The following is a 26,216-nucleotide window of genomic DNA, read 5'->3' on the forward strand; positions in this document are numbered from 1 at the left end:
CTATAATCCAATTTTGAGAGTTTTCGCGAATTCATTGATTTTGGAATCTTTATATATTATTAATACAGAATTTAACTTTGCAGAATATGGACTCGAGTACTTGGGCCCTCTAACAAATATGATATCTACTTATCCTTTATAAAATGAAACTCTATCAATAGGTTTATGTAATAGGTTTCACATTAATTTAGGAGAGATAACGATCGATTTCTGATTATTATCATTTACAAGCCATCTTATATTGATATTTACCGTCCCGTCTAGTTATTTATATTCATTATTAAATTTCTAAAATCTAAAATATATTACTTACTTGCCGTATTCATCTTTTGAGAATGTGGGTTTGTGGTTTTTGTCGAAGTGTCCACTGAATGCCGTTACTTTCTGTAGCTCGCTGTGTGTCTGTGCTTTTGTGTCGAATGCTGATATCAAGTCTGTTAGAGACGAACTCTGTGAACAAAAAATATAATATTTAATAAAATACTGAGAGACGTGGCTTAACTGCATCGTCACAATGACATGGGTGACGTGATCAGTCGTGAGAAAAAAAAGAAAACGGGCGCGAAACTGAACCGGCCAGCGCGCGGACCACTGCGTCGGTGATACACTTTGGTTGCATTTTTCTTTGGATAGGACGGACTTTTATATTCGTTGGCTGTTGCATTTTTTCTAGCTATATTTCTATATTTTTACTCTTTTGCTTATTTGTTAGCTCATTAGAATAAAATTGTTGTCTTTTTGTAATTAAGTTATTGTCATAAGTTCTAAATATTATTTTAATTCTTAGTGTTGATTTTCAAACATTTACCTACATGTTAAAACCCTAAATATTTCGTATAGATACAGGGTCATTTTGACGTTGCGTTAATAAATGAAATCTCACTCGGCTTCACCTCTGCTATAAATAAAAGAATATCCATGAGTAACGAATATTTTTTCCACAAATCCCAGTTTTTATTTCCTGTTTTTTTTTTTTTTTTCAATTATTGTCTAGTGTGAATATGACGTGTGCGTCAGTGCATTGAATTCTCTTTAGAGAATTCATTGCAGCGGCAACATCACATTTTCAATCAGAAATGTCTTGTCATTAAGGCGTGTAAGATTTAAATTACTTTTTATTGGTCTTTATTTTGTTCGAAACTTGAACTTCTTTATTTTACATTTACGGTTCGAGTATACTGTATAATGATATTTTCAAGAAGATAAGTATGTGGTATATTTCTCTTTGTAGAGGAGGGCAGATTTGACACATGCAATCTAGTTCGAGTAACTTTTTTGTTAAGTGTTATTTTCAAGAAAAAAAGTATTTAGTATCCTTTTTACAGAGGATCGTAGGTTTATAATGTGCACATTTCGCCAGCTGCGTCAGATACGATATAGTCGCTGTGGAAATCATCAATAATTCCAGTCTTCGATAACACAGGAAAAAATAACATTAATCTACTCGACCTGGAGATCGTACTAGAAACCTCTGCAATACCGTTGTATCACTGCACCCCGCCGCCGAGGCAGTCACGAGTTAAAATAAATTTCAATATCAATATAAATCTAAAGGGTCCATTTACATAAAGTTTTCAGGTCTAAAACCACCTTAGTTATAAACTTAATTAACAAGACAAGCATGAATTTAATTTCAATTTATGTTATAAATGACTTCATTAAGGCAGTGTTACTGGAGGCATGGTGATGGGTCGACCTGGACGAAATTAACTAGATTTATTTATGAAAATAATGTTAACCATGGTTAACAGCCTTTTTTTTACGCAGGATAAAATACATTAACGCTACCACCACTGGGGGGTGAGTGGAACGGTTATTTATATTTTATTTTCATTTATTTGGAAAACTTACAGCTGAGCGATACAATATGAATTCACAATCAAAAAAAAAAACGAAGCCAATTACAAGTTCTCACAATTAGGATGTTATATGTTGTTATGGTTGTTATATGTTGGTTTTACCGTTCTTACAGCCCAATGGTGACAATCGTGAGAATAGCATCGTGTGAGTGAGCATTGGACCGAGTCTCTTACCCCTGTAGACCCTACACTAGCTTACCAACCAAAATCCGCGGTAGCTTTCTTCAGCGTACACGAGACGGCCTTGTGTATCTTATCTCGGCTGCCATTTATGCTGATACTAAGCGTATTCGTCTTTTGTGCAAAGCAATATCGACTTTATATTCTTTATTCGTTATAAAACGATGATGCAATAATAAAGTAAATTAAATGCGAGGATTTTATTGTAATTATTTATATTGGATAAAAATAAATGAATGAACAGAAATATTAAGCTGTTTCGTTACATTGTTCCTTACAAGAGTTGAGTGGTACCTATTGCATAAAATTCAATATAATTTATTAAGTCTGCTCTAATAATGACAACGTATGTGAAATAATAAAACTAGGCCTATGTTATACTTTGACACACCCGTCAAGTGGTTTTTTGCGGAAAACTATACATGAGTTCATAACTTACATTAATAAATTTCGATATGAGCAAAATTTATCTTAAATTTTATTGATCGTAAATATTTTGTCTCATAAAAATATATTCAGGTGTTCCATTAGTGTAATGTTATGGAATAAGACTTGGCAGCGCACGAATCTATATTTAAATGAATGGCAGACGATCTCCCCGATGGATAGACAATGGAAGTAAATTATCGCGGCATCTAAATATAAATGGCGTAGTGAGTCAGTGAAATACCGTTAAAATTACGCGCATTCATAGCTTAAAATTATTTGATTGGACAGTTTTAACAGTGTGTTGGATTAGGTTTATAATTGGATTTAAATTTATGTTTAATTAATTTTAATCCAATATTAATAAAAATTAATAAAAATTACGAATGTAGGTATTCCTTTTTCAAAAACCGTATTTTTTTTAAGTTTTAATATTTTGCGATATTCATCCTGTTTACTCAAACGTTTAGAGGGAAACTTGAAGAAAAAAATCAATTTATTCCAATTTATAATGGAGAAACCCGGAAGCTACTAATAAGATTGAAAAGAATATTGTTTAAAGTCTGGCGCCATTGCATTTACGTTCGCGAATATAATATAGAATTGTAGAAACGGGTATTCAAAATATACAACCACTAAAATACGAGTTTTCAACGTATTCTTAACAAACGTCTAAAGATGTTTAGACGGGCATTGAGTGCGAAATTACAACTGTTTGTTTAACTTCAAAAACATCGGCTTTGCAGAAATGTTACGACGTTCTTAATGAAATGAATTCTGCTTTAATGTTTTTTTTACATCTCTCGAATTTTTTTGAAGTTTCAACTTTTTATTCATCATCTGCAAATTAAAGTGTTTACGATTTCGAATACGCTACATGGATTCTTGATTATTGGAGTCTGCAGATTTATTTGTGTCTATTTCAAAAGTAATTGTTCAAAAGAAACTTCGTATCTCAGACTTTTTACTGGGAACTATTTATAGATCTTACTTTTGTGCTACAATGTTATGAATAATAATAATTTCTACAAATAATTCAATTCTAAAATAAATGACGATAAAACGGTAAGTAACTGAAATAATGACTTACTGACAATAATAATGATTTTTTGCATTATTGAAATGCAAAGAAAGTGTTATATAAATGTAGAAACACGAAAACAATTCTAACAAAGATGCATTACGTAAAAAATATAATTTATGAAGGAAGTGCACAGTAAAATAAATAAACAGAGAAAAATATTTACTCAAAATACCTAACTTTGCTGCACTGATGTAAACAATCCGTCATTGTTGTTATTTCTGTTTCATCTAGTGCATCCAACTCGTCTATCTAAACATTTATAAATTAGAAAGTGCCTCTGTGTGCTAATAATATAGCAAAAAAACACGACGTGACTCCGTGTCGTTTTATCGGGATTGGTTGAGAAAAGACACGTGACTGACGCATTGGCCTCTCGACCAATCACAAACATTAAAATTAAACGATATCGACTTACGAGTCGCGTTCCGGGACATTCTAAAAGGGCTGTTACGACTTCGCTGTTAAACCTCTAAACCGATTTTGATTAAATATGTCGTTTATGGTGGTGTGGAGTCAGATTAGATGCCGAAGAAAGATATAAGCTATTTTTTTTAAATATTTTATAAACCAAATGTTGTGCTAATGAAGCCGTAAGCAAATTTTTTTTGGATGTTTGGATTTTCGCTAGAAGATACGTTATATCTTATAGACTACTAAATGATTTTGGACCAAATTCAGCACGCAAATGTACCACGTATTGGATTAATAAGGCTATTTAGCTCGAGACAGTTTACCACGATGGTCTAAAATATTGTATTATAATACTTAAAGGTCTTTTAAGAGGGTACAAAATATAATAAAATTCTAAACAAAGTGCCACTTATAGTTCGCCTTTTATACTCCAATAACATAAAATGTGTCGAGAACATGTATTTGCAATGTACCAGCGGGTGCCTCTACTCATTGCAACAGATTCCTACGGCGAGGTTAAAACGAAGTTTCTAGACGCGAACATACATTGAAAGCAATAAAAGTAACGTCGACTTTGATGACAGATTCAATTATTTTTTTAATTTTTATACTTGAAGAGCGGTGATAGCCTCGTTGGGTGTGGGACGGATTGCCGAGATGAATGTCCTCAGGTTCAAATACCAAAGGGCACACATCTCTGATTTCTCGAAAATTATGTGGGTATTCTTTGTGAATTATCGCTTGCTTTAACTGTGAAGGAAAACATCTTGAGGAAACCTGCAGACCTCAGAAGTTCTCTACAGGAAATTTGAGGGTGTGTGGAACTAACAATCCGCACTAAGTCAGCGTCACCACGCTGACTTAGTGCGGATTTTAGGTCGGGCTTTAGTCCACCGACTAAAGCCCGACCTCTCTCGGTAGTAGAGGAGGCCCGTGCCCAGCAGTGGGATATTACCTATATAACGCGGGGCTGATATTTCTATATTATACTATAAACGTTATACTTTATTGTTGCTAGATCAATCAATCAATTCCTCCTACATATTATATAATATGCTGATGCTATGCTAACTGAAGAGGTGAGAAATGGGCAATATAAAGAACTAGAAACAAAGATAGCACGGTACTTCGTTGATATCTAATTTATTCGACGGTGAGTACGTCAAGAATCCATTAATAATCCGTTTTGATGCATTACTATCAGCGTTCCAAATAAAATAGATTGCTATTTTAGATTATTCCGACTGTTTTTAACCACGAGTCCTTGGCCGCATTGTTTTTATTATAAATATTATTTCGATTATAAATAGAGTCACTATTATTGACCGTTGACCGTTTTATTTAGGGAATGAGAAAATTCTAACTGGAGCTCATTTACATGATTTATAGTCGCCTTACATAATTCAACTAAAGTACGAGAATGCTTTATTATATTTCTTGTCCTGTTTATGTTTGTTTTTCGAGTTTAATATGGCCATTCAGTATATTTTATGTTCTTATTTTGTTTTACAAAATAAAACATAATATTTTAATAACAGTCGAAATTTTATTGGTTTAGAAATATTCATACTAAGTAATTCGACACACAACATTTCACTGAGTAAACAAAATGTTATTAGGTCGACTACCTTTTGAAAATATTCGCATCTCTCCTCTACATTTAATTCAGAATTACTACAAAAGCATTAAGACTACTAAACCAAAGTACACACACTCAGTGTCCTCGAAGGGATAATCAGAGGCGCAACAGGTACACCCACTTTCTACCCAATATATTCCGTCCATAGATGTGATAGGAGGCGAGCCTATCGCCAAATCGGGCACAAATTCCAGATTCCGGGCTAATACTGATTAGAAAAACCCAATATCATTTTGCTCGACCCGGGGATCGAACCCGAAACCTCTGCATTCCAGTCATTCCACAATACAATTACGCCACCAAGGTAAACCAAAGCAATCTAAACAAATTTTAATTGCAAAACATAATGATTTGCGCAGTTCCGTTCTTTAATTAGAATAGTAAGATTTATGCGCGATAGAATGCTAGCACCTGACCGGATAACTGCGTCGAGCCAATTTCGGAAAAGTTAATTTGGAATTGTTAATGACAAGTTTTGCTAAGAAATGAAAACAAGTCTATTGACATTGCCAGCTTCGTAATTAAAAGGATACCATTATGAAACGCACTTTTAGGCAGTATTAAACTATAAAATATAAAAATTTCGCAAAGCTATGCTTAGTTAAAACGCAAATTTACTCGATCAGCTGTAAATCAATAGCCGCCATCTTGCCTCTTTATAAGGTTTCAACTATGAAACCGGCGATGTTTTTAAAGATTTAAGCAATTTTCAACCTCTTAACCCTAAAAACTGTTTAGAAAAAAGACTGTATATTCTAAATAATTACAGAATACAATTTTAGACAATTTTCGACTACGTGCAGCCAGAGAGAATGTTCAAATAGTTGCGGCGTGACAGCTTCCTTTCTGCTAGGCTGTCTGCGCAGCCGAATATTTCCGGAGACATCCGATGTCATCGGCTAGGGTAGCTTCACGTAACACGATATTTCATGCTAAGTCTAGTTTTTTTACTGATAAGTCTCTCGTCGGGTTCTTCCAAGTAGGTACCATCGCAAAGTCTCTTTCTACCGACAAGCAGCAGTGTGAATGAACTGTTGTGTTCTTATTTGAACGACTTTGTAGCCAGCGTATTTACAGAACAGTTGAGACTTAACATCTTATGTCTCAGTCGAGCGCTGTGGAGCGTCACGCAATACTTTATAATTCAAAGTTCTGTATGGGGTTGTTATTTTTTATGGGCGGTCTTTCTGTGACATTATGGAAGGTTTAACCTCGTCGTACATTCCCCTTAAAACCCTAAACAATATTTTGAATACATATTAGGTACACATCATTAGCGCACTAACTGATTTCCAAAACAATTCTAGTTAAAATAACATTATATAAGTAGGTACTTGTTCCATAATATGTCTGAACATGACAAATTGTTGGCTAGACGTTGCTAAGCAATATAAAAACAGTGTGCAAATATCTAGAGTTGTTTCATCGCGTTTTCCTTATTTCTTGCTAATAATCATATATAACAACTGATAACGAGTGAACTCACTATTATTCTAATTAATAATGGTTCAAAAACATTTCTCTGTGGATATAATGCTAGAATTTCTATTAGTGGCTAATAAATTGGAAACTCTGAATAGCTTTTAGCAAGTCGCGTTAACGCTTTCAAATCGCTACTCATTTATCCCACGTCTTGTATTAGAAGTAGAAAAATGTGTATGTACGTATTTTTTATTATTGCTTTGAATAACCAGACGAGCTTGCCGTTTGCCTGATGGTAAGCGACCTGACCGCCCATAAAAAGTAGAAGCACCTTTAATTACAAAGTATTGTTTGGTATTCCACTGCGCTCGCCATCTTAAGACATGATATGTAAAGTATTATTATGTCAGATACTTGTACACTGGCTACAATGTCAAGATATATTACACATTCAATGTAAATTAATATATAGTGTTAAGTAGGTAATAACTATAATGTCGAGTGCTTCTATAATTTCGCATTTTTGTAAACCGAATATTGTTAATAGGAGATTCTATATAAACAATAATATCATTTCTATTGCTACTTATATAAAAGTTATCTTCGTAAGATTAACCTATAAATGTTATATTTATAGTTCAAATAGGTTTTAATCATAAAAGTCATTGGAAATATAAGAAAAAAAACTATTTTCCAGCAATAAGATGTTTATTAGAATAAATTAATAAAAACTCCGGCACGAAAGAAGACTGTCTCGGTGGCGTAGTTGTATACGGCACGACTGTGAATTTCGGATCGGGCAGTGATTTTGTTTTTTTTTGCACTCAGTATCAGCCCAGAGTCTACAATTTGTGCCCGATTTAGCAATAGGTTACGAATACAAACGGCGTAAAAGGAGTGCACCAGTTCTGTTTTTAACCACGAGTCCTTGGCCGCATTGTTTTTATTATAAATATTATTTCGATTATAAATAGAGTCACTATTATTGACCGTTGACCGTTTTATTTAGGGAATGAGAAAATTCTAACTGGAGCTCATTTACATGATTTATAGTCGCCTTACATAATTCAACTAAAGTACGAGAATGCTTTATTATATTTCTTGTCCTGTTTATGTTTGTTTTTCGAGTTTAATATGGCCATTCAGTATATTTTATGTTCTTATTTTGTTTTTACAAAAATAAAACATAATATTTTAATAACAGTCGAAATTTTATTGGTTTAGAAATATTCATACTAAGTAATTCGACACACAACATTTCACTGAGTAAACAAAATGTTATTAGGTCGACTACCTTTTGAAAATATTCGCATCTCTCCTCTACATTTAATTCAGAATTACTACAAAAGCATTAAGACTACTAAACCAAAGTACACACACTCAGTGTCCTCGAAGGGATAATCAGAGGCGCAACAGGTACACCCACTTTCTACCCAATATATTCCGTCCATAGATGTGATAGGAGGCGAGCCTATCGCCAAATCGGGCACAAATTCCAGATTCCGGGCTAATACTGATTAGAAAAACCCAATATCATTTTGCTCGACCCGGGGATCGAACCCGAAACCTCTGCATTCCAGTCATTCCACAATACAATTACGCCACCAAGGTAAACCAAAGCAATCTAAACAAATTTTAATTGCAAAACATAATGATTTGCGCAGTTCCGTTCTTTAATTAGAATAGTAAGATTTATGCGCGATAGAATGCTAGCACCTGACCGGATAACTGCGTCGAGCCAATTTCGGAAAAGTTAATTTGGAATTGTTAATGACAAGTTTTGCTAAGAAATGAAAACAAGTCTATTGACATTGCCAGCTTCGTAATTAAAAGGATACCATTATGAAACGCACTTTTAGGCAGTATTAAACTATAAAATATAAAAATTTCGCAAAGCTATGCTTAGTTAAAACGCAAATTTACTCGATCAGCTGTAAATCAATAGCCGCCATCTTGCCTCTTTATAAGGTTTCAACTATGAAACCGGCGATGTTTTTAAAGATTTAAGCAATTTTCAACCTCTTAACCCTAAAAACTGTTTAGAAAAAAAGACTGTATATTCTAAATAATTACAGAATACAATTTTAGACAATTTTCGACTACGTGCAGCCAGAGAGAATGTTCAAATAGTTGCGGCGTGACAGCTTCCTTTCTGCTAGGCTGTCTGCGCAGCCGAATATTTCCGGAGACATCCGATGTCATCGGCTAGGGTAGCTTCACGTAACACGATATTTCATGCTAAGTCTAGTTTTTTTACTGATAAGTCTCTCGTCGGGTTCTTCCAAGTAGGTACCATCGCAAAGTCTCTTTCTACCGACAAGCAGCAGTGTGAATGAACTGTTGTGTTCTTATTTGAACGACTTTGTAGCCAGCGTATTTACAGAACAGTTGAGACTTAACATCTTATGTCTCAGTCGAGCGCTGTGGAGCGTCACGCAATACTTTATAATTCAAAGTTCTGTATGGGGTTGTTATTTTTTATGGGCGGTCTTTCTGTGACATTATGGAAGGTTTAACCTCGTCGTACATTCCCCTTAAAACCCTAAACAATATTTTGAATACATATTAGGTACACATCATTAGCGCACTAACTGATTTCCAAAACAATTCTAGTTAAAATAACATTATATAAGTAGGTACTTGTTCCATAATATGTCTGAACATGACAAATTGTTGGCTAGACGTTGCTAAGCAATATAAAAACAGTGTGCAAATATCTAGAGTTGTTTCATCGCGTTTTCCTTATTTCTTGCTAATAATCATATATAACAACTGATAACGAGTGAACTCACTATTATTCTAATTAATAATGGTTCAAAAACATTTCTCTGTGGATATAATGCTAGAATTTCTATTAGTGGCTAATAAATTGGAAACTCTGAATAGCTTTTAGCAAGTCGCGTTAACGCTTTCAAATCGCTACTCATTTATCCCACGTCTTGTATTAGAAGTAGAAAAATGTGTATGTACGTATTTTTATTATTGCTTTGAATAACCAGACGAGCTTGCCGTTTGCCTGATGGTAAGCGACCTGACCGCCCATAAAAAGTAGAAGCACCTTTAATTACAAAGTATTGTTTGGTATTCCACTGCGCTCGCCATCTTAAGACATGATATGTAAAGTATTATTATGTCAGATACTTGTACACTGGCTACAATGTCAAGATATATTACACATTCAATGTAAATTAATATATAGTGTTAAGTAGGTAATAACTATAATGTCGAGTGCTTCTATAATTTCGCATTTTTGTAAACCGAATATTGTTAATAGGAGATTCTATATAAACAATAATATCATTTCTATTGCTACTTATATAAAAGTTATCTTCGTAAGATTAACCTATAAATGTTATATTTATAGTTCAAATAGGTTTTAATCATAAAAGTCATTGGAAATATAAGAAAAAAAACTATTTTCCAGCAATAAGATGTTTATTAGAATAAATTAATAAAAACTCCGGCACGAAAGAAGACTGTCTCGGTGGCGTAGTTGTATACGGCACGACTGTGAATTTCGGATCGGGCAGTGATTTTGTTTTTTTTTGCACTCAGTATCAGCCCAGAGTCTACAATTTGTGCCCGATTTAGCAATAGGTTACGAATACAAACGGCGTAAAAGGAGTGCACCAGTTCCACCTCTGCCTACTCCATGCTGGATAAAAGGCATGAGTTAGTGTGTAAAAAAATAACTTTAAAATAATTTTATGTAACTTTTTCATTACTATGGTGCCATCTTCAATTTGTTATTCCAATATTTGTTGCGAAGATTATTAGTATATTTCGTTCAAACAAATTGATTGCTGATCTTTCACATAAGGAATGAGTCACTGAAATTGCAGTCCGTATGATGTTCTGGTCGTTATCCAAACGAGTTTATCATTTATTCAATTTTGGCAAATCTTTCTGATGGTGTCACGAGGTGTGGAATCCGGAATGTACCAGTATAGTAACAGTAGTATAGAATATAGTAATGGTCTTGGATTGAAAATTTCATTAGGCTATATTACAGATGACCTCATAAAAGTCGCAGGTCGTTGGATGCGGGCCACTTCCAATAGCGCGATCTGGAAATCGTTGGGGGAGGCACATTTTCAGCATGATGATGATGATGATGATATTACGAAATATACACACACACTCACACTCACACCTTCTATCCCCAATAGAGTGGGCAAAGGCGCAACTGAACCACCGTCTATTCGCCATGTGTATTCCATCCCATGGTGAGATAGGGGCGAGTCTATCGCCACATCGGGCATATATTCCATACTACGGGCTGATATTGAGTAGAAAAACCTAATATCACGGTCCGACCTAGAGATCGAACCATAGACCAGAGCGCTACAGTCGTACCGTAATACTACTATACAAGTGCAGCAGTGAAATATGTGTTTATTCTTTATGCATTATCGCCTGCTTTAACATGGGAGGAAACCTACATACCTGAGAAGTTCTCTAAAGGAATTTTGAGAATGTGTGAAGTCTAACAATCTGCACTAGGCCAGCGTGGAGGACTAAGTCCTAATCCCTCTCAGTAGTAGAGGAGGCCGTGCCCAGCAGTCGGACTGTATATAATACAGGGCTGATATTATTATATGTTATTATTATAACACAGAAGATTGAATAAAGTCCTATAATTTTTAGCTAACAAAATAAGATGCTCAACGATTTAAACGGTACTAATTCGTTTAATCTGTAATTCTATCGGGTTAGTAAGTAAGGAATCCATTAAATTAGCTTCTTAGTCTGTTTGAGATTTCTAACCGTAGAAATTGAGTAATTGAGATATTCCTAGTTGTATTATAAATATATACGACTAATAAATTACTCTAGGTTATTTGAAGAAGTAATATCATGATACTTGTCAACATATTAGTGAAACATGAAAACATTTAAAAATCAACTCCTCGTATTTTTCCATCAAAAATAAAATAATGTTATTCACAATTTATACGAAATAAAATCCTTTCATTCATAAATAAACGAAACAACTAGGTTACAGTCGTATAAAATGGTTCAACGTAGTTAAAAATAATTCAGTATACAAATGATTTTTTTTGTATATCTCGATGTTCCATAGAAAATCAATTATTATCAAGAGTTTTTTTGAATTTAGGAATAGCCTGTATTTTTTTGCTACACCCACTGGAAGTAATACAATAATGTTATTTTAAATATCCTAAAATTCTTTGAAGTAATAATCGTTAATATGTATTTTTTATTTAAGTCCTGTTGGTGCTAGGATATTTATATTCGCTCGGATAGCAACCACCGAACGTACACAAGGTGTAGTAACAGCCATTGCGGTCCACGTAAATGTGTCGCGTTCCGGGATGAGTTTGTGTATATCCAGGTCAAACAGGTCGGTAACTGGCGAGGGGTCATCGACTCCTATCAATCGACACTCTAAATTCCACTCTGATTACCATCAGATGCAATGGAGTTTAGAGTAGTAGAGCATGGAAAAGTTTCCATGCTCGTGTAAAAAGACTTTCTACTAAAGGTAGTACTAAGGAGTAGTGAGAAGTCAATTTTATTTTGTAGAGAAAACTGAGCCCTTTTTAATAACTCTTTACGGGTGCTTTTCTTTATAATGTAATATTTCTATTCCATCAAGCGTTATTACTCACAGAAACCCAAGTAATGCCACTTAAACCTGCTATTAAAGGTTTTAATATTATATCGTTTGACCTATTTAGTGAACCTATTTTCTGTGTCAAGGTTTTAGTCAATAATCTTATTAATTTTATAACGAATGTATATAGAGATGTTTAAAGATTTTAATTTGTATGAAATATGGTACACAAGTACGTGTGCCAAATTTCATACAAATTTGACAAATTCCTTTTATTCTCGAAGGGGTAAGCAGAGACGCAATAGGTGCATCTTTTTTCCAACGTATGTATTCCGTCTCATAATGAGATAAGAGCCGAGCCTATTGCCATATTGGGTACAAATTCCGGACTCCAGGCTGATACTGAGTAGAAAAGCACAATATTACATAACCCCATTCGAGAATCGAACCTGAGACCTCAGTACTGAACTCGCACCGTAAAAAACTATGCAATCGAAGTGGTCATAATATACGTTCATAATATTTACCAAATAATGCTTCTACTACGGTAATTTGCGTAATACTAAAAATATACTTGATTGATTTATCGACTCTTGATTCTAATGTTGACCTTAATATTGACAAACTGCTACACTACCACGTAATGAAAAAAATATGAATGAATTCAAATTCGAAATCAAAAGTTTTATTTAGATGTTGAGTAAATAGTTACGTCGGTCTTAAGTAATGACAGAGTTCTTCGAGGCAAAAAAAATATTTACACAAGTATGATACCTGTATATTGTATAAATTCTGTCAAATATCCAAATATTCGCAGACTTGTGGAGCAATGTTTCATTTTCGTATTACAGCGACGAATTACGTGTGCGGTTGGCCCTGCGCCTGCAATGTCCTTGCCTCTCGTTTTGTTTGAATGATTGCTGTTTTGACGTCCACGCTCCCAGTGATTCATACTTCCGTCTACGTTCTTGGATATTTCGCAGGAATTTAGGGTGATAAAATTAGTCGTTAATTCAACGTTAACAACGTGGTAGGGGTTATGTTTGTGCGTGATTTTTGTGATCTTTTTTGTTGTAACATTTGTGGTCACAGCCGTTTTGATTGTGCATGGATTCGTAAGATAGGCTGAAGTATATCTTTTGGAATGTTCTGTCATATTTTTTGTGGATAATAGGAAGGACGAGGATAGAAAAAACTTAAGACATCAGTACATAAAGTTCATAGCTATGTAGGTAAACGGTACTTTGGACAGTCAACAATTTCATGATATCAAGTCAAGGAGTGATGCTATTCTTCTAATAAACCCAATACTAAATACTGATATAATGCCTATAAAAATGTTGGAATGATTTTATTTATCCGAATAACTACAGTGATAAAGCTAGCAACCTTTACATTTAAGATCAGGAATGTCTTCCGAAAACAATAAAAGATTTGATAATTCAGCTCGTAAAAGAAATTCCGCTACTCTAAATTCTGAAGATTAAAACGATAATGTCTCTGTAGAGAATTTTTGGCACGCCGCCATTGAGGAGCGTTAGTGGTATTGTTCGTATAAAATGTTACATTTCGAATTAATTATAACGTATTAAATGTTTATTTTGTCGTGGATGTTTAAACAATTTTTCCATTTGGTTATTTATTAGTTAGTGTAAATATTTTCTGTGGAATCTACGGATGAGTAAGTTCACATTCATGATGGAATGTTGACGAATCTTGATTTCTTAAAAGTGTTTTTCTATAAAATATGGTCATTAAAAAAGAGTTTTAGAGTGTTGGGACAGGCTGGATAAAAGTTTTGTAGGTAAATCAAGAGAATTTGGTCAGTCGATGTAGCAACATAGGCTCCAAGAATATAGATGAGGTATACATAGGATAAGAGGCTTACATTGAAAGGAGAATGGAAATAGTAATTTATGATCCAGATATTAATTTAGTAATTGACACAAAAACTAACTCAGACTTATTGATTCAGACTTTAAATTAGATTCGTTTCATAGAAATTGTTTGAAAAAGAGACAGCGTCACCGCCTTAATATAGAATATGGCCTTAGAAAATGTCTTAAAACGTTGCAAGTCCGATAGAAGCTTGGTAATGAATAGAAACCAATTTGTAAGAATAACTCCTTAGATTCTGATTCTAGATTAGCCTCGGTTCACGTGGCGTGAATAATAAAGATAATCATAATATTAGTAAAGCTAGTCATGTTCTGATATGAAATGATTTAGTGTCTGATTTACACCTGTGATAAAATGCGACAAAGAAAATTTACCTATAACCTTTGAACGTATAAGAGCATTTCAGCCAGATAAAATGTAATTCCAGATTTCTTTAAGCCTTTGTAGAATGTTTTTTATTTTTTATTATAAAATGTACATTGTGCACTTTTGAACTTTTAATATACTCAATAAGGGTTGATGAGAGTTCCGCCCACATTCAATATATCTCCCGAGATGAAATTCTCATTGTGTACGTTGACGGGACAAAAGGCGCCAATAAAATGTTAATGCAGAACATAGACTATCTGCGTGTAAAGGTTCATGCAAATCATTTAAAAAAAATGAGTTTACTTCCTACAAACATCCAAAGATTTTCACAGATGTCAATTTATCAAAGATAAAATAACATTAATTCACATTCAAATCAAACCTAACCTTGATAACCACATTTGTAATTGTAATTAACCTGAAATAACTGAAGTTGGTATGCGGAACGATGAACACGAGTCAAGTGTTCCAAAACTCGATAAGATAAAATAAAGGGCGTGGAAACGTAAACAGAGGCAGGCCTCGGCCCTGACCTGACGCATCGAAAGCACGCGCGACCGTATTTATATACCGAGGCTTTCACAGAATACAGAATAGTGTGAACTGTACTTCGTTGATTGTAAAAGGGTTTTGTACAGTGATTGATCATTTTTATAGAAAAAAAAATATATGTAGGCAGAGGTGGAATACATGTGACCTATGTTAGCATACCAAATAGAAAGTGTATCTTTTGTTATTTATCAGAGAAGACTGTAAATTTGGAGCTGATACTGAGCAGAAGAACCTATCACTTAACCCGACGCGGGTATCGAACCCTAGACCTCAACATGTAATTATACCAGCTCCGTATTATATACCAGTCCAGACCTTGGCACAAGCCTTTTCTCGTATGAAAGGAGTGAGTCTTCTACGATGGCCTAATGCTTTATACGCGAATCGTGTGGGACTACCCAAAATATTACAATGGACGTCAAACACGCAGGAAATTTCAAAATTAAGCCCAAATTATGACAACATCATTTACTTTACAATGCTACGTGTATGCTAATTATTGCTCTTTTAACCATATAATGAAAAAAATGTGTATTATTTAATAATTTCAAAAGCAAATTAAGTCATCCAACCTGTACTAGGTTAATAACAAACTTTAAAATTTATGATAGTAAGAAGGATTAATACTTAAATCCGAGATTAATCTAACTTTGACAACCTTGTCGAAAACTATTCGCAACGATGTCTGGAGGAGGAAGTTAGTAAGCATTAAAACCTTTGTATTTAAACTTTCCTCTTAATTATAATTCGTGTTGCACAATTTCATTAGGCTGCCGTAGTAACAACTTGTAAGGATGATGTGAGTAACTTTGTTATAGGAATTAGGGAATATTTACCTTTATGAAGTTCATTGATAATGAAAACCTGAACTTTCATACCCTACTTGGTAATTCTTGTCATAACTACATTCTATCATTACTTCCCATATATATATTATAATTCTCTTTGATCATTTTGGGGCATAAAATTTGGTTTGGATACAAGGTCTCTTATCTAGCGATATGATTTTATTATGATAGTTCTTATTAAATATGAAAATTGTTGCTGCTAAATAATCAAAACCTAAAGTTTTTAATCCAAACAACATTCCATAAGACTGGCGACAATTTGGTATTCACTATGATAGATTAAAACTAAGGTATCTATATAAAGATATCGCGATATTTTGGCAATAGAGAAATCTCAACCAGTCGTATTAATGAAAAACGAAAGTCCATTTTTGCTTCCATTGTGTTCGTGACTTCCCTACAATAACAGCTTCCGCATTGCGGACTCTTACAGAGTTTACTAGCGTTAGCTCAGTTCCGATGTCTGTTGCTGAGTTTTATACAGTTCAAGATCAGTTGATGAGGAACGACATTGTAGTACTTCGCGGAAATTAACCTTCAGTTCGCAATTAAAATGAAGCCTTACCCGTGATCGTCTCTGGATAGGGTCATCACCAGGGATCGTGAGGAAATTGCCGCTCATTTTCTTCACTGAACACTGAACAACGCAATCTTTGCAATTGGCAAGCGAGATACTTTAAAAATAGCGCGGGATTTTGTTCAAACCACGTGCGTGCACGACGATGATCACTTCTCGAATGCTGCAAAGAGTTTATGAATGAGTGACGTTTTTAAATAGCCTCCCCTCTTCGTTTCTTGTATTGTGACGTCACTTGCACGTATACCACATGAATGTCTCGGTTCAGACGGAACCTAAATAGACAGCGGTCAGCTGTGTGGGCTAGTAATGGACATTTGGTGATTCAGTTCCGAATTCTTGTTTTTTGATTTTGGAATAAGAGTACGTCAATGAGAGTACGGCAAGCAGCAAAATATTTTGTTATTGATATTACGTAGCTATAGTAGAAATACTGATGAAATCATTATTGGTACGAATTCATAAAATACAAGGCTCACCTACAATCACATCATTGGGGAAATACGAAGAAAGAAGGAAATAGAAATTTATGCACTTATTGCAGCTCTACCTACTCCAATGGTGATAAACGGCATAAATGCGCGTGCATCATGCTGTAGACATTTGTCTATAATATCAATGGGGTTGTACGATTGTCTCGTATTAAATTGCATTTCGTTAACTTATTTCAATTGTATCATGTAAGCTTAAATCAAATGTCAATACTCTTGTAAGGAAATCCTTCATATTACGAAATGTAAAAACTACAAATCCACACCAATATTTTTTTTTTTCGCGTTTAATAAACGCTTTTATTGCTACCATCACTTGGGGGGTGAGTAGAACCGTTGGTTTCACCAGTCTTACAGCCCAACGTCAATACCCGGAAGCATAGCAACAACCGAGCGAACATTGGATCGAGGCCCTAACCCCTATATACCTCACGCCGGTATACTAACCAAAACTCGCGATTGCCTTCTTCGGAGTATACGGGACCGTCCCTGCGCGATACCGCATTGCGGCACCTCTATAAATGAGGGGGCTAAGATGCCCCTACCCGCTAAAAGACGCCTTTGGCTTTTACGACATCGGGAGACCGACTTTCTGCATTGTCCACCTTAGAGCCGCTGTAGTCAAGCGAGTGATCTCTTACTGCTAGCCCCGCGATTCTCTCTAAGCCCCAATTAGTCGCCTCTTACGGCATGCAGTGGCAGAAGTCTCTAGATGCTTCTGAACCACAGGGCACGAGGCGCCGGTCAGTCGCCTACCCGGCGTCTCCTTCGTCGCCTCCAGCTGCGGGTGGTAACGTTCAGCTCACGTCCTCGCTGGGCAAAATCAACACCACCCTCCCTTACCATGTACCATGCCAGAATCCCTTACATTACATACTTTACTTAATATAGTTGATCTTTCAGACAATTCCTTAACCAATCGCAACTATAATCGAATAACCAAGCGAATATGATCTCGAATCAAACCTGAATTTACATAGTGGCCGCTTAATGAATGAATTAGTAGGTATCTGCAAAATTCTTTTTAGACGTATACAAATATATTCCCACTTATTTTGACTTATAAATTTTTTTTTAAAAGGCCAAATTGAATGTATTTCTAGACGCAAATTCATTCACAAACTACTTTCCAAAATTACACACACGCTGATGAATCATTACAACACGCTTGTTATAATTTAAAATCTTTTAGCGGTATCGTAACACTTCAGTTATTCCAGTAATGCACAATAGGGCCCAGCTCACACTGGCGCAGAGATGAAGTGTTGCGACACGAACTGTTTTGCAACTACAACGTATGTCGACGCGCGAAATTGCTCGACGTTAACAAAGCGCCTACGCGCGTTGCCGTATTTGCATGACACAATTTTATACCTTAATAATGGGAAAATAGAGATTAGTATGCTCTAGACGACAGACATGGCGCGTCGCGTCGTCAGTTGAGCTTATTTCTAAATCAGTGAGGACGAGGACCAAATGTAAACAAAAACAAACAATGAAACGAAACGAGATATATTTGAAATACGGATATTTATTTATTTTTTCATAAAAATTCTAAATTCAATAATGTGTTTAAACATGTAACATTTACATATATGCATTTATACAAAGATATATGCAATGTTTTAGTGATTTTATTATTTAATACTAAAGTTGGAGCGTAACAGACAATGCCAATGGATGTGACGATCACATTATACACTTACAAAATAATATTTACCAAGTATTGTCAAATGGTAATGTGTCAATATATGATGAGATTACAATGAATACTGTGCGCATTTCATTTAACTAGCATAGAATCGAAATATCGTCATAAACTGTATCCGAAATGAAAATACACCGAAAAATAATACTGATATATGTATTGTTTATGGTGATACACGATTCCATTGGAGCTTGCCCCTTCACCGCTGGATGGAAACACGAACGGCGCCCGACTGTATTTACACATGGATGACATTATCGTCAATGGAACAACTTGATCAATATTATTAGTAAAACATACTAATTAAAAATAAATTTCTATGCCAAATAATGTAAATAAAGCGTCTATTCAACGTAGTAATGGCTGTTGATAAAGAATGTAACAGATCTTAATCCTTTGAAATTTATCTAATTAAAGACTTTAATTTAGAAAATTAAAAATAAGTTTTTTTTTTTTATTAAGTTATAAATAATATTTGAATGCTTGTTATAAGACATCTTTGACTTTAATTAGGCATAATTTAACGAAAACAAATAGCTTTTCATCTAAATAAAAATTGGAAGAAGTCTGGTAGCAGATAAAGAAATCTAAGAGATATAGTAGATATTTTTTTTATTATGTTTATTTTGCATGGAATAATGATGTGCCATCGATATTGCACATTAATACATTGAATAGAGTCTCTAGTATCACAACGAGTAAAACGTCAACATTGATTGCAGTTACATCTCACTATACTATAGTTTTACAGATTCAGTCAACTGGAAAAATTGTGTTGATAAAATTAAAAAGAATACAATTTCCAATATAACTATACATTTATTTTATTGAATTAAAAATGATAAATGCGATATTTTCTGTTATTTTCCAATTCCATTGAAATTTTAAGAAAAAATGTTTGAAGTTTGAAGTTATCCTTTTAATTTTACCAACACATATTTGGAAATCAAAAGATATTTATGTTTTATTTAGTAAGACGAGTAAATATATATGTAATATATTGAGATTTGGACTAGACAAACCACATTCTCTATCTACAGATATGTAATCCATGATAAAATGCTAATATAGGTATAGAAAATCTAAAGTCCCGTGTCGGTGTGATGTGCCTGCACTACACATCGTGTGCATTTTCAAGTTCACTTTTGTAAATAAATATTAATAAAAATTTACGTACTTGATTATAAAATAGATATTTTTTTGTCTTTTAATTTTTATAAAAAGAAACAAATTTACAAAAACCTATTTAAAAATTAGGTACGTAAGTTACAATTTACAATTGGTGCTAACCTTGAATTTATTCCATTGGCCACATTTTACTTATATTAGTGTTTGAGATTTTAATGTGTGAAATTGAAAACGCACACACACTATTTATGTGATAATTTTTCAAACAATGTGTTTTGAGTTTTTGGACAGTGATATTTTTAAATTTTATATTTTAATTTAATCGTTTAAAAAACCAACATTTAGTCATTGTTATATGAATATAGCCTTAACAAATTATTTTTGAGCACTGGGGCCTTACAATGAAATTTTAGTTACAAATTATAAAATTATACAAGTGAAAATTGGATTAAACTAAAACAACAAACAAGATTTGTCAAACCCTGTGCAGGATAAAAAATACTAAAAAGATAAAAAAAGATATTTTTATAAAACATTTGATGAAAACAACTCCGAATATAAAATGACAATGTACCTATTCAAATAAATGTATAGAAAATGTAGAAAAAACACGAGAAGATCGACAGAAGCCACTGTTAACAACATCTGAATCACGTACAGTACACCTAAAACAGATTTAAATATATATCCACGACAATTATGATGTATATCATATTATAACAATATCACAATTTTTCAATAATATACAAAAAGACATTGGAAATTTAGATTACACTTTGAAACAGGCCAAGCTATAAAATAAGAGCGAAGATGATACAAGTTCATAAACAACATTTTATATTTTTGTTATTTACATCTGCAACGGACCACATTGATAACGGGACACGACAAAACAATACAAAAAGATGACATTTTAACCACAGCTATAACTATATTAAATCCATTTTTATAGAACACCCTATACTTTACGCAATACGCATTCTATACACCACGCAATATGAATACATCTCGACACTCAACACCCATACCCGACTCGACGTAAGCAAAAGATTATTCAACAAACGAAGGAAATAATTTACATAAGGCCATATATTATACTGTACACGTATAACGAGTAGATGATTATTAAGATAAATAATGTTGTTAACATTAAGGGTTAGGGAGTAATGCATCCGTATTTACGACATTTTGGTCCATATAAATATTATTACATTATATCGTGTAATACGCGTCCACGGTTTTAGGCATTCAGCAAAGAAAAACATTGTGAATAGGTGAAGAAACGAGTTGCGCAAACGTAGGAATGTCAAAGGGATCAGTTAGTTTGCTGAATGTCTAACAGCGGAGGACGTCGCGGCGCCCGCGGCCGCCTACGGTCAGTCTTTTCTGCTATTAATTTGTGCAAAATATTCTACTATTCGCGTAACTTAACACGGTAATCGTTTCTTTTATATACAAAACGCTTCGTCATTGAAATTAAACGAACGAGCACTGACCGGGAACTGCCGGAGCGCCGAGTGTCATTTCAGCTTGATACTCCGTCTCCTGTCTCACTCGCACCGCTCGTGCGGCTCGTATGCCTGTCCCTGTTGGTCGGTAGGAGCTCGCGACTGCTCCGTCGTTCGCAGTCCTCGAGTTGGTTGAGCGTTTTGCTGAATGCTGTGGCACGTGGTTGGTCCTTACATGCTTCACGAGGGTCCCTGGCCGGTGGGCGCTTCGGCTCTCATTTCGGATTTGAGCTTTACGAACTCCCGAGCCACTTCATCGCTGTGCCGCTGGGACAGTATCCTGAGGATCGTCCATCCGGTCTCGTCCATCTTCACTCGTGTGCCGAGCGGCAACCAGCAAGCGCACGAACCCTGGTGAATAAATGTTGATTGATTTCAATAACCGATAGGTATACAAAAATTCATCACCAAAACCTTTCCTGTTCCAAAATATTTTATCTCAATTCTTACCCATTTTATACTTTGAAGGGATTGTTAGAATTATGTAATTTGTTTCGATACTATTTGTCAACATCACGCGCAATAGTTGACAATAAACATAGAATCAGAGAATGCACAAGAGATACAAGCAGCAGACCTGTTCGGCGATATCAGCGAGCCGCATGACCGCGACGCCGACGAGCCGGTCCTCGCGCGCGAAGCAGTAGTCGCGCACGCACACGTGCAGCTCGAACAACTCCAGCTGCTCGGTGGCGCTCACCATGCTGGTGAATTAACAACCATATTGTATACTAAACTAAGCTAAAAGCTTTGCCCTGAAAACTGCTAAAAAATTTAGTTTAACTTTGTTAAAATATTAGATTTCTTTGGCATTGCTTTAAGCGCCAAAATCGAGTGGCAATAAGCCCTGAAATAGGCGATATCCGATGCTTGATGATATGATCGTGTTTTAAGCTTTTTTGTTAATTGTTTTTTATTGCTGACGCTTCGACCAGCGGTGGTGTGATTTTTTATTGGATACTTCACCGTTAAGTATTTAAATTAATTGATTATGCAACAAAAAACCTTTATAATTTTAATGAAATGCAAAACTCACAAGTGGAAAGTCTCGTTGAATTTCGGACTCCAGTTGTTACTCTTGGATTTGGTGGCGAATTTGCGCTTCTTGTCGGCGAGGTGCGGCCCAATGAGGTTCACCTCGATGAACGGACGGAACATACCGCTCGCTATCACCCACTTCAGGTCGTTCGCTGCTACCACTGGAATTTTGAAATGATTCATTGGTACTAACTTGTAAAGTCAACAATAAATTCATATAGTCTCGTTGTAGATATGTTTCTTGACAGAGTCAAAAGATCATTTGCGTTGAGGAAAGTAATAACATAATGTCCTCAAATGTTGTTTCTGTTACGGCGCCCGTCACTATCACGTGGCTGTGCGTTCTTACTACCGCGATCTAGGAAGTTTTCGCCTGGCAACAGCGAGTGAACTGTCACTCTCTCTCTCACTTCGTCCGCAGTCGCATTTTATTGTAATTCATAATTATTATCTTAATATAGTATTTTGAGAAAAACACCCAATTTTTAATGCTCCAATATATACAATTAATTATTTTTTCTTAACAAAACATAATATTTTTTTATTAATATGTCTATTCTAAAATAATACAATCTGATTAACATACTGTACTCAAGAAGTAACTAACATACCTTTGACAGTGATCTTGTGTTCTCCGGTGCCAGGATGCGTGAACAGATCGACCTGAAGCGACACTTCTCCAACGCTGCCCTCCTCTGCAACCGCAGCGTCTACGGAAAATACACAAATTATAGTTATCATAATATAATTTTTAGATTTTAAAATCATTTTTCCATTTGCAGAGTTCGTCTCGATTTATATCAATTAATTCAAATAACTGAATAGTTTCGACATTTTTATGACAATTTCTAAACCTCCTCTTCTCTGATAAATTGAATTTCTTAGCTTAAAGACATTAATTTCTTATTGTCTGAAATTGAAACGGTAGGAGAAAGACTCCTAATTTTCTTACCATACTTAAAATAGCAAAGTAACAATTAACCCATGCCATAAACCTCAGAACAAATCTCAGAATAAAACTAATAATTTTCATAATAAACTCCACTCATTATTTTTCCATCCAATCCGCCCATCTAAATATAGACAAAAATTTAAAATCATGAACTGTGACTAAAGATATCTCACCCTGATTCTGTTGACTGGTAACAAACGTCCTGATCAGCGTGTCAGTGGTCTGCGTGTACAGACTGAGTGCGTATCTTAACGACTGCAGCTCTGGACTCTTCTCGAGGAACGTCTTCTTGAGCCCGTTGCCTCCCGCGTGGAAGTACAGTTTGATCGTGTCAAGCGCAGCGTCTAGTACTGCGCATTGCTTCGGCGTCAAACTCTTTTCCGCTGATAAATGCTGTAAATGAAAGATTTATGTAGTATTTTAAAAGTGATTTGCGTAGAATGTTTTGATTGTAGGATTATAGTGACTTATAACCATAGACCGAGCTCAGTGAGAAGATAGTTAACAAGTCAGTTTCATTTTATTTTGATAATCACCTAAACTTTTCGTAACATTCATACCTTTTCACTATACCTAGCAGATCCTCGTGTAATGGTATATTTTAGTAAAATAAAAACAGTTAAGCATAACATTATAATTTACCTCTTTAGATATATCCATGACACCGGAGAGTGCGTGCTTGACGTCTTGTTTCCCGACAGTGCTCTTGAACAGTTGGGTCATGTCTTCGATCTTAGCGTTCGCTGCTAAGTTCTTCGCGTTGTTCGTTAGGTTTTTCAGCATCATCTAAATATCAAATAAGTATTTAACATTGGGTAATCTATTTTGATGACTTATTATTTAAAAAAATAAACGTTACTGTGGTTAGATTTTTTCCAAATTATAAATTCCAATTCATTATATGTTATTTATTATGAAATGGTAAGTTTAAGATATTACCATAGTCATAATTTAAGTAGCCAGTGAAAGAAACTATATTTTAGCTAGACTAGGGCTTCATATTTTCTGGTGAATATCGCGACGCGTTATTTGTTTATTTCCTCTTACCCGCCAGCCTGAGCTAGCTTCTTTGGTTGACTCTGTGCTTTTAATAAATTTTATCTTTAATTTTTAAAATGTCCATAGTTAAACAATTGATTCAAATGCAATTGAGTAATAATAACTATTCTTATAACTTGTTTTGATGTATCAAAAATGCTACTATGTTCGCCTACGTGATAAAGTATTTTATTTTTAACTTTTACCGTTTTATCAGTCATAGGCGGAAGCACAACAGTTTTCTCCAATATCTTCATGACGATCTTCCACAATTCCTTAAGCAGTCGCTTGAGTACAGTCTTCTCACACGACTCCGCGTACATCGTCAGCGAACCATCCTGCGTACAAAATATATTAAGTGAGTATTAAAAAATACTTCATTGTTATCATCATCAGTTGTACGATGCCGCTGAACATAGGCCTCCCTCAAATTTTCCAAAAATAATCATTAATCTCAGCTGATATAAGGCTCTTTCAAAAGGAGGCTTACCGTGATTTTTACCAATGGCCAGAGCAGCTCGTATTATCAACCACTTATTCTACAAGGTTGTTTTCAGAGCAAGTCTTACCAAGATGTCCATGAGCGGTCGCAGCACCTCGTCGGCCTCGTGGTGCGCGGGCGGCTGCGGCGCGCCGGGCGCCCCCCCGCCCCCCACCTTCTGCAGCAGCTCGCCCAGCTCCTTCACGCTCGCCGTGATGCGCGTCTCCAAACTGATTCATTGAGATATTTAACAAACAAATTAAAATTGGTTACACCAAATTGCTTGGTGGTGGTATGATTTTTGTTTCTGCCAGGATAGTGACCACCGTACACAAGATGTAAAACCAGCCGTAGTGGCCTACATTCCGGTATTCCGGGATTAGCCTGTCTACATCTAGTTTCAAATATCATCGACTGATGAGAATTAACCATCTCTCGTTTTTCGACATTTCATAATATGAATCCTATTTCGCTTACTATCAGGTGCAGTGAGTAGGCCACTTAGCAGTGCCCGCATTTGAAAATATAACTAAAAAAGTTTTTACAATTATGTACTAAATTATATTGTAACCAAGTATAATTAAAAAGTAATTAATCCTGACATTAAATGATCATAGCAATGAAGTAGTGAGCAACTGAAAGCTGCTATTCAACATGAATAATTTTTTAGTAAATTCTTTTAGTCAAATGGAATTAATTCAAAATATGATACATATCAAGATTCTTTATTACAGAAATACCTCTTAGACTAACTTAATAAATAATTTTTATCCCAGGTTAAGTGACCAAAACCAAGAATTAACACATTAAAATAAATCTTAAAGTCTAGAAAATGTGCTTGCAACATACCTGTTTGCAAACATAGAAGCCAGTTCATCTAAAGTACTGTTCAGACTCTGTTGTAGATCGTGCAGGATGTCGGCCGCGTCTCGCTCCAGTTTGGTGCCGCCCATTGCTTCGAACATCTTTTCCAGTTGGACTCGCAGTTGTTGGATATTGTTCATCAGGATACATGCCTGTGGGAAGTG

At 35.0% G+C, this 26,216-nt stretch overlaps 2 protein-coding genes across 8 annotated transcripts in view; both read right to left on the bottom strand.

The window, feature by feature from the left end:
- Window positions 1-17,007, bottom strand: part of LOC115440115 (actin-binding Rho-activating protein) — a gene marked incomplete at its 3' end in the record, with an annotated part of 32,861 nt that extends 15,854 nt beyond the window's left edge. The window contains 2 exon segments of the mRNA XM_037436599.1: window positions 314-450; window positions 16,833-17,007. Coding sequence (XP_037292496.1) covers window positions 314-450; window positions 16,833-16,889 — 194 coding nt within the window.
- Window positions 17,008-18,846: 1,839 nt separating this feature from the next.
- LOC115440116 (protein unc-13 homolog A) overlaps window positions 18,847-26,216 on the bottom strand; it is a 73,723-nt gene continuing 66,353 nt past the window's right edge. For all 7 annotated transcript variants that reach the window (XM_030164285.2, XM_030164290.2, XM_030164292.2 and 4 more), the window contains 9 exons: window positions 26,038-26,204; window positions 25,277-25,418; window positions 24,914-25,045; window positions 24,312-24,455; window positions 23,843-24,062; window positions 23,329-23,427; window positions 22,716-22,878; window positions 22,257-22,383; window positions 18,847-22,030 (listed from right to left, as the gene is read on the bottom strand). In XM_030164285.2, coding sequence (XP_030020145.1) covers window positions 21,860-22,030; window positions 22,257-22,383; window positions 22,716-22,878; window positions 23,329-23,427; window positions 23,843-24,062; window positions 24,312-24,455; window positions 24,914-25,045; window positions 25,277-25,418; window positions 26,038-26,204 — 1,365 coding nt within the window. In that variant the 3' untranslated portion in view covers window positions 18,847-21,859. The remainder of the gene's footprint in view (window positions 22,031-22,256; window positions 22,384-22,715; window positions 22,879-23,328; window positions 23,428-23,842; window positions 24,063-24,311; window positions 24,456-24,913; window positions 25,046-25,276; window positions 25,419-26,037; window positions 26,205-26,216) is intronic.

This window comes from Manduca sexta, chromosome 8 (assembly GCF_014839805.1).
Source record: "Manduca sexta isolate Smith_Timp_Sample1 chromosome 8, JHU_Msex_v1.0, whole genome shotgun sequence".
NCBI lineage: Eukaryota > Metazoa > Arthropoda > Insecta > Lepidoptera > Sphingidae > Manduca > Manduca sexta.